The sequence below is a fragment of the Lissotriton vulgaris genome, chromosome 5, assembly GCF_964263255.1.
Source record: "Lissotriton vulgaris chromosome 5, aLisVul1.2, whole genome shotgun sequence".
Taxonomy (NCBI): Eukaryota; Metazoa; Chordata; class Amphibia; order Caudata; family Salamandridae; genus Lissotriton; species Lissotriton vulgaris.
The window spans coordinates 914,421,003-914,435,250 of record NC_141693.1 but is presented as its reverse complement, the minus strand read 5'-3'; the positions used below and the strand labels follow the sequence as shown (position 1 = coordinate 914,435,250).

Sequence of the window (14,248 nt, the reverse complement as noted above, 5' to 3'; positions counted from 1 at the left end):
TCTGTCACCCCTTCATTCTTACCTATGCTTTGCAGAGTCGGGCATTGGGCTTTCCAGTGTCCAAGACATTTACAGAAAGCACATTGGTTTTGTTTTAAATCTGTCCGTCCTGTGCGTAATGTCGGGGGATTACCTTCAGGTCGTTGTGTTCCGGGGTTGGCTTGTCGGCACATCCCCTTACACCATTCGCTTTTCATGTCTACTCCTCGGGGCTGTGCCATCGCTGGCCCTTCCCTTTGCCTACTAGACGTTTGGAGGTTTGTCCGTCGTGTCCCTTCACCTTTTCTAAATTCGTCGCTTTCCCTTCGTTGCGTGGCTTCTTTGCGCCACATACCGAGACTATCGAGCATAATAGGTGTTGTTTCATTCCTACGAAGGGCTATTTCTACTGTTTCTATTTTGTCGAGATCAAAGGATCCTCTCAGTGGCCACTGTCTTTCTCGATCCTTTTTCGTATATTTATGCCACAGCTCACTATAGGCTATAGCAATTAATCCATGCTTCATGAACATGTCCTTATTAGGGGTGCCTTCCAGCGGAGCCGGATGGTTCATCTCTAATAAGCGGTCCGGGTTAAACAGGCTACTGACCAGTGGGGAGAAGACAGGCATGACGGATCACAATGGGATAATAATCAGCACTACCTATCTTATCACTGCGCGCAAAGACTAGACAGAATATTTCTATTCTACGTTGTTTGCACGTAGTGAATACCTCATGAACCAATTCTGAGCAATCAATCAACGTTAGGTCAAAAATAAAAAATCAATATGGTCAATGGGGAGAATAAGTAGGCTCGCAAAGGTTCGCGTCACCTACCCTTTCACTATCTGTAAAGAGGGGACCTAATCTTCCCTGTTTTCAGACAGAGAATCTCCAGAAAACAATCTATAACAGTTAATCAATGGGGCGAAGGGGCAATTGTTCAGTGGGGGAGAAAAATAGGTCCGACGGGTGCGTACCTATCCTTCGCTGTTTATAAAGGGAGAGCCTGTTGTTTCTCCGTTTGTAGACAGTGAATCTCCAATAAATTAACAAAGAGTAATACTAGTATTTTCACAACAATTATCAATTTCTTTCAATTATCTATCACTTTCGCAATTCGTCGTGTTTACACGACCTTACCCGGACCGCATGGACAGTTTCTCGTCTTCCGAATCCAGCGCCCGATCGTCCTCTTCTCTTCGTACTTCTCGTGGCACTCCTGATGGTTCCCAGTCAGGACCGCAGATCACTCGAGAGAGGTCTGTTCGGAACCAGTGAAGTTCGGATGATCGGCTGTCAGACAAGGGTCTATCGGACAGGGTACCTCCCGATCGTTGCAGTCGTTCACTCTGTCGTCAGGACCTCTCCCACTGGATCCACGAGTCGCTGATGGGCCCCACGTTTGGGACGCCAATTGTTAAAAAGGGTTCCAAAGACAACCGGTAACCAAAGACCCTTTTATGTTGCCCGGCGGTATCGCCTCTATGACCCACCAATATTAATCAATGAAGAAGCAGGCGCTGGAGACTGGAAGGCGGGAAACGAGGATTTTATTCTCTCCGGAGGAGAACACATCAATTCAGACAGCAAGTATCGTCACGAGGTGCTCTAACCACATCTCTGAGGCCGGGCCTCTTATACTAGAGTTTACGACCTTTATTGCACATAACACATTCTCGTAATATTTTAATACTTGAAAGAACATCCTCGGAATCTCCCCTCCAGACCCGTTCCCACATACATTTACAGTTGGATTCCCCACCCCGGTCACAACAGGTGATGGTGGTCGCACAGCAGGGCATTCCGCCGATTCACGGAATGCGTGGGGTTGATCGGATCTCATGGGGTGGGGGCTTTGATCGGTTCGGGGGTCTTTTGATGGGGAGGGGAAGCTTCCTACTGTACGGGGTAATAAACAGTATCCGCAGGGTCAGGTGGCAGCCTGGGAACGAGGAAGACAAACGGGGACACAGGAAAAAGGGGGTTTGCATCAAAAGGGTTTGAGGCCATGAAAGGAATGAAGGGAGGTGTCGCGCTGGGAACAGGATGGGGTTCCGTGGTGAAGCTGCGCTGGAGAGGGGTTTATGACCCAAGGCATGAGAGAGCGGGGGGGTTGTCAGCGTGCGGGGGAATGCTTGCGAGGTTAAGAGAGAGAGAGACGCGCTGGCTATTAGTGAGGGGCAGGGAGGCCATGGTGCTCAAAATGGCTGCCGCTTACGCGCACGAATGGGCCTGGAAAGGGGCAAGATGGCGCCGATAATGTTCACCAAGTTTGTATTTATTTTTCACACCCCTCCACTCTGCAAAGACCAGTCCCCAGTATCTTCCCCAGGGTCGTCCCTCCACTGTCCCAGGCCTCTAGCACCTCTGCTCAGAGTCCCACCAGTAGGCTTTGTCTTATCCCTCGTGGATCATCCCTAATCAGAGCCCGCTCCTCCACCCTGGCCCATGGTAACATCTCTTGTCTAAATCGCAACCTTTGGACCCACCCAAGAGCGCCATCACATTGCTATTCATCTCCTGTACAGTGCCAGCGCCAGGTCAGCGAATCTGGTGCTGCCTAAGGGTGGGCGGACAACTGCGCTCCTCCCACGGAATGTGCGGAGGTTTGCATGTTCCGTGTTCCGCAAAGTAGGCGGAGCAGGCAAACCTCCGGACGCTCGCGTGGGAGCGGAGTTGGCCCCCCGCCCACCTCCCACCCACTCTATTAACAATTTATGGAAACTTTTAAAAAAGTGATTTAAAGAATAAGAAAACGTCTTACCTTATATGCGCCGTTCCGGGCTCCCGTATTCCTCTGTTGCGACTTCTTCAAGAAAACTGCTGTTCCATTCCATGCCTCCGAGGTGGAGTCAAAGGCCTTTTTCACAGTGGTGAAATGTAATATGCAGTTCAGCACTTGGATCTGGTAACAACTCGACAATTTTAAAGGTTTGACTATGGCGCATCCACAGATTGGTCATGCACACACACTACACTACATAAAATTAAATTGCAGGATTGAGTAATGGTGAATGTGGAAATTGGATTGAGGGTGGTTGTGAGCCTTTCTCTAGCATCAGCCACATTCCTTGCCAGGATGAACCAGAAACAGTCAATAAATAATTAACATGTGCATAACCTTCTGGTAGTTTGGCACAAAAGCAGTTAGACTTGATTTAAAGACAATGTGTAAAGTATGTATGCACCACACAAACAGTAACAATTAGAAAACACAAGAAAACTCCCACACCAATTTAGAAAAATAGAGTAAAAATTAATAAATTATTTGACACCAAAATGACAAAATTCTAATCGGTAGACCCGGAGTTATGATTTTTTTAGATTTTAACTAAAAAATACCACCTAAAAGTTCAAAGCTGCAACCGCTGACACCTAGTAACCTGAGACCAGGCCAAAGTCAAAAATTATGGCTGCCAACATTGGATTCCGGGTCGGCTATACGAAGTGGATGGGGCCTGATCTTCGCTTATCTTCAGACTTAGAAGAATTTTTTTTTTTTTTTAAATGTCTGAGAAGGTAGAATTTAGCGGGGTATGGCAGCCAGAGGTATCCCAGGAGGAGGCATTGTTGTTTGGAGCACTGGACATAGATGTGATGAAGAATTCTAATGTTTGGACGTAGTCTCTTTATGGAGGTCAAACTCTTCCAGCTCAATAAGGCTGCAGGCTGTACTTGACAAGGGCTCCACAAAACCATACACCCCTTCTGCGAGGAGCAGCTGAATATAACTTGCTACTCAGAGAAGAATGTAGCGACCTGCTGCAAAGTCAAACCAAACGGTGATGCACCTTGGGCGGATCGGTGAGCAGGCATGCCCCGGTCTCCTGTTGGTTCTCAGAGTACTTTTTGGCCAAAAAAAGTCTATGTCCCAGGTTTTAGATTTGAGCTATCTTAGGAGGCCAGCCAACAAGCCCTTGGAGCCACTCTAGTAGATCAGCAATAGAACAGGGCTCAAGCAGAAGGGCAGGTCTCTGAGGGTTGAAGGCAGGCTTCGGGGTGGAGGGCAGTCTTTCCAGGTGCAGTAAAGCAGTCCTCTGAAGAACACATCAGGCCACAGCCGCAGACAGACCTCAGAGTCCTTCTGCAGGTCCAGAAAGTGAACTTAAAAGTGGATCTGATGGTCCTAATTATACACCCGGTGCCTCCTTTAAAGTAGGAGAAGTTTATAGAGAATGTAATTTGAAGTGCTTGAAGTTTTCTGACTCCCCAGTACTGGCTCTAAGTTGGCAGCATGAACAATGTATGAGTTATAAGTCCTTGCTGTGAAGGAAGAGCACAACCTTTTCAGGTGCAAGTGGGGGTTCACCCCGAAACTGCAGTTTGATGGCCCATCCAGGCATACAGAATCCCTCTACTGTACCACTGCCTGGGAGAAATAAACAATATCCAGCTGCCACCTACACCCAGTAACGTGACCTAGTAACAGACTACAGGCATAAAATCATTAGGGCAAGAAAATGTAAACTTTCCAAAATTAGCATTTTCAAAACTGTAACCTCTAATCCTACTTTACCATCAAAGAGGATTTTAATTGCAATTTCTGAGACACCAAACATGAAATTGTTACCCGTTCCGAATCAAATATATGCACTTTTTAAATGTGATAAGGCAACCTTATGTTATCTTATTGGAGAGGTAGGCCTCACAGTATTCACTACCAGGACATGTAAAATGTAAAAGTACGTGTCAGAACTTTTAATTATAATGCACCCTGCCCTATGTGCTACCAAGGGCTTAACCTAGGGGTTACCTATGTGCAAAAAAGGTGAGTTTAATACTTGGCAAGGGGGCTATATTGCCAATTCGAATTGGTAGTTTAAATTTCATTTTTTCTGCCATTGCAGGCCTGGGACATGTTTCAAGGGGCTACTCCAGTGGGTGGCCCAATAGTAGCACTTAATTTACAGGACCTGGGTATATGGTATACCACTTCTGTGAATGAAGTCATCGCCTAATTGTAGGAGAAGCCCTTACGGTTAATATATTTAAAGATTTGCTAGATAGTGACGGGATTACGTTCATTACCTTTATCAATAGTAACTGGTAGCCTAAGAGAATTGTCCTGCCTAAATGGCTTTTGTCGAACATTGTCGTTATTTTCTTGCTAAAATGTGCTTGCTTAAAAAAGTAAAGAACTTAAAATACATCCACAATTCTGTCTTTCCTTAAACAAGGAGAATATATCTTCGCATTGAAAGGCCTTCAGTTTGCTACATTTCGCGATGCTGTTTCTGAAAAATTTTGTGACCTTTACTGGGATGATAAATTACTACGGACACTTTACAAAGAAGTCAATGGGAAGTCTCCAACTATTATGTAAGTATTCGTCGCTGTCATTTTTTTCATTTTTACTATTATCTTTTGTTTTCGAAGGTGTGTCATTGTCTGTTGGATACTCTATCTGTAAGTCCTAAACATCTGATTTCAACAAGTTACAGTTAAATTACTTAAAAGTTAGATGAAAGTGCCAAGTAAAACTGGGCATCCTGAAGAATGATGAATACCGGATTAAACTTCGTAATTCCAATACAAAAATAACGGTTGGAAAATAAAAACAAGCATTTACAATGCAATGGTCTTGGCAATATTATAGGTAGAGCTATTGGAATTGCTCATTATTTTTTTATCTTTTTTGTATCCCTAAATAAATGGCATTGTCATTTGTATTGGCATTAGCTTTGTTTTTTGCATATGTGATACCTATTGCATTAGCAGAGAGAGAGTGAGGTAGTGAGATAGAGAGAGCGAGTGAGGTATTGAAATAGAGAGAGAGTGAGGTAGTGAGAGAGTGAGGTAGATAGAGAGTGAGGTAGTGAGATAGGGAGTGAGGTAATAAAGAGTGAGGTAGTGAGGGAGAGGGATGTTGTGAGGTAATGAGATATAAGCATAGAGTGATGTTGTGATGTAGTGAGATAGAGAAAGAGGTAGTGAAAGAGAGTGAAAGTGAGTTAGTGAGATAGAAAGAGTGAGGTAGTGAGATAGAGAGTGATTGAGGTAGTGAGTTCGAGAAAGAGAGTGGCGTTGTGAGGTTGTGAGCTAGAGAGTGAGGTAGTGAGAGAGTGAGGTAGTGATGTTTTGAGAGAGAGAAGTTGTGAGATAGTGAGGTAGTGAGAGAGTGGAGTAGTGAGGTAGAGAGTTATGTAGTGAGAGATAGGTAGATAGAAAGTGAGGTAGTGAAAGAGTGAGGTAGAGGGATGTTCTGAGGTAGTGAGATAGAAACAGTGAGTGAGTTTGTGAGGTAGTTAGATAGAGAGAGAGTGAGGTAGTGAAAGAGTGAAAGTGATTTAGTGAGATAGAAAGAGAGAGAGTGAGGTAGTGAGAGAGAGTGAGGTAGATAGAGTGAGGTAGTGAGACAGAGAGAGTGAGGTAGTGAAAGAGTGAGTTAGTGATGGAGAGTGATTTTTGGTGGTAGGGAGATAGAAACAATGAGTGATGTTGTGACATAGTGAAATAGAGAAGGATTGAGGTAATGTAAGAGAGAGTGAAAGTGACTTAGTGAGATAGAAAGAGAGAGAGTTACTGAGATAGAGAGTGACGTAGTGAGTTGGAGAGAGAGAATGTGAACCTGTGAGCTAGTGAGATAGAGAGTGAGTCAGCGAGAGAGTGTTGTAGTTATTTTTTGAGTGAGTGACTTGTGTTATAGTTAGGTAGTCAGAGTGATATCGAAATAGAGTGATGTTATGGAGAGAGTTAGTGAGAGAGAGTGAGATATTTTTATAGATATAATTTGAGTAGTGATGTAATTTTTGTTTTGTGAGAGTGAAGTAGATATAGAGTGAGGTAGTGAGAGATAGAGAGAGTGAGGTAGTGAAAGAATGAGCTAGTGAGGGTGAGAGTTGTTGTGCTGTATTGAGATAGAAACAGAGCGATGTTGTGAAGTAGTGAGCTAGAGAGAGAGTGAGGTAGTGTATGAGAGAGTGAAAGTGAGTTAGTGTATTTGAGAGAGAGATAGTGCGGTAGTGAGAGAGAGTGAAGTAGTGAGAGAGAGAGAGAGAGAGTGAAGTTTTGAGGTAGTGAGAGAGTGTTGTAGTGAATTTTTGAGAGAGCGTGTCGTGATATAGTGAGGCAGTGAGAGTGAGATAGTGAGATAGTAATAGATAGAGTGAGGTAGTGATGTAGAGAGAGTGAGGTAGTGATATAGAGAGGGTGAAGTTGTGAAGTAGTGTGTTAGAGAGATAGTTACTGTGGTAGTGATATTGTGATGCTGTGAGAAAGAGAGAGTTGAGTAGTGAGGTAGAGATTGAGGTAGAGAGAGAGTGAATGAGAGATAGTGTAGTAGTGTGTGAGGTAGTGAGAGAGATGGTGAGTTAGTGAAAGAGAGAGTGAGGTAGTGAGAGAGAGTGAGGTAGTGAGAGAGAGAGTTCGAAGGGACGGTATAGTGGAGCTGAGGAGAGAGTGGAGGGATGGTGCAGTGTGTGGCTGAGGAGAGTGCATCAGTGAAGGGACGGTACCGTAAGAGGCTGAGGAGAGAGTGCAGCAGTGAGTGATGACGCTGTGGAGGAGTGAGGGCTGCAGCCTGGATGGGGGGGCTGAGCAGAGAGTGCAGCAATGAAGGGACGATGCAAAGGGGGCTGAGCAGAGAGTGCGTCAGTGAAAGGATGGTGCAGGGAGAGGCTGAGGAGAGTGCAGCAGTGAAGGGACGATGCAATGGGAGGCTGAGCAGAGAGTGCATCAGTGAATGGACGGTGCAGGAAGAGGCGGAGCAGAGAGTGCAGCAGTGAAGGGAGGGGGCAGAGTGCAACAGTGAAGGGACGGTATAGTGGAGCTGAGTAGAGAGTGAAGGGATGGTGCAGTGAGTGGCTGAGGAGAGTGCATCAGTGAAGGGACGGTACCGTAAGAGGCTGAGAGGAGAGTGCAGCAGTGAGTGATGGTGCAGTGGAGGAGTGAGGGCTGCAGCCTGGATGGGGGGGCTGAGCAGAGAGTGCAGCAATGAAGGGACGATGCAATGGGGGGCTGAGCAGAGAGTGCGTCTGTAAAGGGATGGTGCAGGGAGAGGCTGAGGAGAGTGCAGCAGTGAAGGGATGATGCAATGGGGGGCTGAGCAGAGAGTGCATCAGTGAAGGGACAGTGCAGGGAGAGGCTGAGCAGAGTGCAGCAGTAAAAGGACGGTGCAGGGAGAGGCTGAGGAGAGTGCAGCAGTAAAAGGACGGTGCAGTGGAGGGCTGAGCAGAAAGTGCAGCAGTAAAAGGACGGTGCAGTGGGTGGCTGAGCAGAGAGTGCAGCAGTGAAGGGACGGTGCAGTGGGACTGAGGAGAGAGTGTAGCAGTGAAGGGATAATGCAGTGAGAGGCTGAGGAGAGTGCAGCAGTGAAGGGACGGTGCAGTGGGGATGAGGAGTGAGTGCAGCAGTGAAGTAACGGTGCAGTGAGAGGCTGAGGAGAGTGCAGCAGTGAAGGGACGGTGCAAGGAGAGGCTAAGGAGAGAGTGCAGCAATTTATTTATTTATTTATTTATTTATTTATATTCTTATAACGTGCCTGAATCCGCCCCGAAGGGGTATCTCCGCGCGTAGCTTCTGTAAGGGTTGAGAAACATATTAAGGGATGACAGTGTAGGAGAGCAGGAGGAAATTAATCTAGGGTGAAAAGGTATGTTTTTAATTTTTTTCTAAAAGAGAGGAGATTAGGGATTTGTCTCAGCTGTGGAGGCAGGGAGTTCCATAGCAAGGGGCCTTTGAGTGAGGGGACCCGGCCTCCCTGTCTTGCTCTGGTCACTCTGGGCACCTGCATCAACATGGTGTTGCTGGAGCGCAGGGCACGTTCAGGAGAGTAAGGGACAAAGATATCTCTTAGGTATTTGGGACCGGACCCATAAATACACTTATGCATTATACAGCATAGTTTAAAGTTGACGCGTTGTCTCACCGGGAGCCAGTGAAGGTGAGAGAGGAGTGGGCTTGATGGGGTTCGGGGGGGGGCATTCAAGATGAGTCTTGCTGCAGTGTTCTGCACCACTTGCAGTCTGCACAGTTGTTCTTGATTGGCAGAGATGAGTAGACCATTACAATAGTCTATCCATCCGATGACCAGTGCTTGTACCAGCGTCTTCCTATGGATGTCGGGCAGGAAGGGGAAAATGCGTCGTAGAAGACCAATTACTCGGAAACAGGTTCCCGTAACTTGATTGACATGGTCTTTTAGTATCAATGCTTGGTCTAGGCGCACTCCCAAATTTTTGATGGTCTGTTTTGGTACGGGGGCAGGTCCTAGCTCAAGTGGCCACCAGTCCGGGGACCAAAGCGGGGTGGCCCCTCCAAACAACATGACTTCGGTTTTAGTCACATTGCATTGGAGGAAGTTCTGGGCCATCCAACCTGCCACAGCTCTCATACCATTTTGAAAGGATTGCATGACTGCAGGTGTGATGGTTTGGAAGGGAAACAACAGCTGGGTGTCATCAGCGTAGGAGATTGGGGAGAACCCATAAGATCTTATGATGTCCGCCAAGGGGGCCACGTATACGTTAAATAACGTGGGGCTCAGACATGAGCCCTGTGGCACTCCCTTGGTGAGCTTCCTACAGATAGATTTGTGGGAGCCTAATTTGACACCTTGTTGCCTGTCCGCAAGAAAGCTTTCAAGCCACGCCAGGGCTGTCCCTTTTACTCCCACCTCCCTCAAGCGGCCGAGAAGAATTTTGTGAGACACCGTGTTGAAGGCAGCGGACAAATCCAATAGCACCAGAATCACTGAGCTCCCCCCGTCAAGTGACATCCTGATGTTATCAGTCACTGACAGGAGGGCTGATTCTGTGCAATAAAGGGACGGTGCAGGGAGAGGCTGAGGAGAGAGTGCATCAGTGAAGGGCCGGTGCAGGGAGAGGCTGAGGAGAGAGTGCATCAGTGAAGGGATGCTGCAGTGAGAGACTGAGGAGAGTGCACCAGTGAAGGGACGGTGCAGGAAGAGGCTAAGGAGAGTGCACCATTGAAGGGACGATGCAATGGGGGGCTGAGCAGAGAGTGCATCAGTGAATGGACGGTGCAGGGAGAGGCTGTGGAGAGAGTGCATCAGTGAAGGGACGGTACAGTGAGAGGCTGAGGAGAGTGCAGCAGTGAAGGGATAGTACTGTGAGAGGCTGAGAGAGAGTGCAGCAGTGAGTGATGGTGCAGTGGGGGAGTGAGGGCTGCAGCCTGGATGGGGGGCGGGGCTGAGCAGAGAGTGCAGCAATGAAGGGACGATGCAATGGGGGGCTGAGCAGAAAGTGCGTCAGTGAAGAGATGGTGCAGGGAGAGGCTGAGGAGAGTGCTGCAGTGAAGGGACGATACAATGGGAGGCTGAGCAGAGAGTGCATCAGTGAATGGACGGTGCAGGGAGAGGCTGAGCAGAGTGCAGCAGTGAAGGGAGGGTGCAGAGTGCAACAGTGAAGGGACGGTATAGTGGAGCTGAGGAGAGAGTGAAGGGATGGTGCAGTGAGTGGCTGAGGAGAGTGCATCAGTGAAGGGACGGTACCGTAAGAGGCTGAGGAGAGAGTGCAGCAGTGAGTGATGGTGCAGTGGAGGAGTGAGGGCTGCAGCCTGGATGGGGGGGCTGAGCATAGAGTGCAGCAATGAAGGGACGATGCAAAGGGGGCTGAGCAGAGAGTGCGTCAGTGAAGGGATGGTGCAGGGAGAGGCTGAGGAGAGTGCAGCAGTGAAAGGACGATGCAATGGGGGGCTGAGCAGAGAGTGCATCAGTGAATGGACGGTGCAGGGAGAGGCTGAGCAGAGTGCAGCAGTGAAGGGAGGGTGCAGAGTGCAACAGTGAAGGGACGGTATAGTGGAGCTGAGGAGAGAGTGAAGGGATGGTGCAGTGAGTGGCTGAGGAAAGTGCATCAGTGAAGGGACGGTACCGTAAGAGGCTGAGGAGAGAGTGCAGCAGTGAGTGATGGTGCAGTGGAGGAGTGAGGGCTGCAGCCTGGATGGGGGGGGGCTGAGCAGAGAGTGCAGCAATGAAGGGACGATGCAATGGGAGGCTGAGGAGAGAGTGCATCAGTGAAGGGACAGTGCAGGGACAGTGCAGGGAGAGGCTGAGGAGAGAGTGCATCAGTGAAGGGACGGTGCAAGGAGAGGCTGAGGAGAGAGTGCATCAGTGAAGGGACAGTGCAGGGAGAGGCTGAGGAGAGAGTGCATCAGTGAAGGGACAGTGCAGGGAGAGGCTGAGGAGAGAGTGCATCAGTGAAGGGACAGTGCAGGGAGAGGCTGAGGAGAGTGCAACAGTGAAGAGACGGTATAGTGGAGCTGAGGCGAGAGTGAAGGGATGGTGCAGTAAGAGGCTGAGGAGAGTGCATCAGTGAAGCGATGGTACCGTGAGAGGCTGAGGAGAGAGTGCAGAAGTGAGTGATGGTGCAGTGGAGGAGTGAGGGCTGTAGCCTGGATGGGGGGGGGGCTGAGCAGAGAGTGCAGCAGTGAAGCGATGGCGCAGGGAGAGGCTGAGGAGAGAGTGCAGCAGTAAAAGGACAGTGCAGTGTAAAAATAAAAATATGCCTTACCTCTAACAAACTAAAATCAACATACATACCTGCCTGAACAACTTCGTGCACAGCGGTGCACATCGCTGAAGGGAATCGCCACGGGCCATGTTGAATCTAGAAAAGAGAGAATAAACATCTGAGAGTAGCCCCCCACTTACCTCCTCCATCACCAGCTTCGGAGAAGCCACACAGATATCAATCCCCATGTCTGCAAGCTTGTCCAGCACATCCTGGAAGTCTAGGTTACGCCGGGACAATGCGCGACCCTTAAAGATCTTTAAATGCCGAGGAGCGGGCGATTACTGCCGGATGTTGTGGCGTCACTCAGGTTAAGAAGTAACCGTCGATTCCAGTCAGCAGTTGTTTTTTGTGAATAAAATGTTCCTAAGCAGAGCTGGTTGGAGATAATGGGGGGCTGACTTCAGGTCAGGGCTTGGGGCCCTGAATATATCCGGACCACGTTCCATAGGCATACATGCACTACACAAATACCAATAAAACAACATAACATTTAAAACAATAAAACAAATCCTGCAGATAAACCATGAATTACTCGCACAGACTGCACACTTGGATGGATAACAAAGCATAATATGGAAGCTTGCTGACAGCCATTAGCAGCTGCTAGTTCCAAGCTGCCCCCTGATGGCTGGGGCCTCTTAGTTTGATGCTGCCTCTGTGCTTCATTGCTCAATGGGTGCATTTATTCCCAGTGTGCTTAATTTGTAAAATATGAAGTCCAGGTGCTCAAATGTTTGTCAGAGGCCACACCACTTTTCCCAGCTCCACCCACTCCCTCTATTGACTCCACCCACACCCTCAAATGGCACTGCTAAAAGCCAGATGTAATAATACCCCCATCCATTTCTTGGGGTTGTCCAGGGTGGATTATGAAACAATATCTTTAATGCCCCCCACACTGCTCACTACCCAATTTGTGTATTATGTGTGTAATCCCTGTTTCTCGCAGGTGTGCAAATAAAACCGTTTTTTCTTAGTTGCACAGGTGACCCTTGAACCAGCAGCACATTGATTCAACAGCTCAGCCTTCAAGGCACCTACACTGAGAGTCAGAACACAGTTCAAACAGAGCTTCAAATGCACCTTCACCTGGGTTTTATGCAGAAAAAGGGTTACAACAGCACAAAATTGGAGAAGATTATACCTCGACAATCAGATTCTAACATACCATAAAATGTGCATTTGTAGCACACGTTCGCCCTAGAGAAAGCCTCTTGGCGCTACTGGCAGGCATTGGATGTTTATTGATAACCAACTCAATTATATTGTTTTATTTTGATCTTTTTCAGTTGTCATATAGTGAGAAGTGAACTTGTCTAATGACCTCAAGGCCATTAGAGCTATTTACACAAGTACCAGATCACATTCCACAAAGTCTGTGTTTTTTAGGCAGGGAAGATTAAGTGATTTGTCCAGACTCACAAAATTACCCAACAGGTTCCCCAGTTCCAGTCTAGGCAGCTCAGGCTCTTTGGTCCCATCTCCTCAGAAAGATGAAAGTCTGAGAGGACACAGAGAGAACATGAGTTTCAAATCAGGCCCCTGCAGTGGATGCGCAAGTCCAGGGGGGCACTAGGTCCAGCTATACCTCAACTGACTGAGAGAGCTGACGTTATCTTTAATATTCTTAGAGCCCTGACGTACCCAGAAATGAGACACGCAGCGCTCTGTAAAACTCCCAAACAGAGGAATAATAAATACCTTGCCCCTCAGACTATCACGTCCTAACTATTCAGCTGCTGATCGCAGGGGTCTGGGCCCCCACACAGCAGGGATACCCTTTGACTTCAAATTACCCAGTTTAACCAGTTGCGCTTCTTCCCCAAACAACCCTTTCTGCAGCAGCCTCTCAGCTTGACAGTGCCATTCCAGGGCAGGTATGCTCTTATCCCGAAACACGTTTAGCCCATATTTTAAGAAGAATTTAAACATTTTGGAATCGTGCTTTTTCTCTGTACTTTCCCCTTCGATTTGTTTGTTGCTGGGCAAACCCACCTAAGCGCCGAAAAGCCCTGACCGGACTTGCTGCTCCCGATACAGGGAGAGCTACCGGCCCAGCACCTGCAGTGCAGGTTCATCATGCCGAGAAAAAAAAAACAAAATGCATAAATGATTAAACATAACATCCGAAGGCACGATCTGACATGAGTATGGCACCTCGGAGATTGTCAGTAAGCTTACCGGTCAAGATAACTTGTGCCAATTTCTCTTGACTCACTACCAGTCCAACAATATAATGAAAAAATAACAGGCCATGATGTTTATATTTTAAACTGACAACATAATTTGTTCAAACTATTAACATAAAGTAGAAGCAGAAGACAGGATTTTAAACTACCCAATAGAAACCAGCAAATTACGCCCTCAAATAAAGTGAGGCAAAGCCAAGGTTCCAGTAATCCTATGTAGGCACCCTTGTTTTCTGCCCAAAAAATGTGTCATGGCTGCATGAATCGAATTAAAAAAGACAGAGTCCTTTAGAGTGCAATTTTCTTCATTGCTGGAAGGAAACCCCAGACATTTCTGCTTGGTCTCACGAGGTGGAAAGCGTTTGCTGGGGGACAGGGGCGGTGGGGCGGTGGGGTGTTGGTAGGACATGGGTGCAAGAGGTCAGGGCTGCCTGCTGTCTGTCCCAGGGTCATTGCCTGCTCCCCCTGTGCTGCTGCAGGTGTCCGTGGGACTAGGCTATACACTGCACACAGCCTAGCTGCAGATGCAAAGTGTGATCTGGTGCCTCCGAGGCAGATGCAATCCTACCTGCTTTGGAAGAAGCCGCCGCGAGCACCCAAGCA

General features: G+C 47.8%; 1 protein-coding gene across 1 annotated transcript in view; it reads left to right on the top strand.

Annotated features, from left to right (window-relative positions):
- Positions 1 to 14,248, top strand: part of KNDC1 (kinase non-catalytic C-lobe domain containing 1) — a 757,927-nt gene that overhangs the window by 479,357 nt on the left and 264,322 nt on the right. Inside the window, exon 15 of the mRNA XM_086922530.1 lies at positions 5,163 to 5,304. Within this exon, the coding sequence (XP_086778656.1) occupies positions 5,163 to 5,304 (142 nt within the window). The remainder of the gene's footprint in view (positions 1 to 5,162; positions 5,305 to 14,248) is intronic.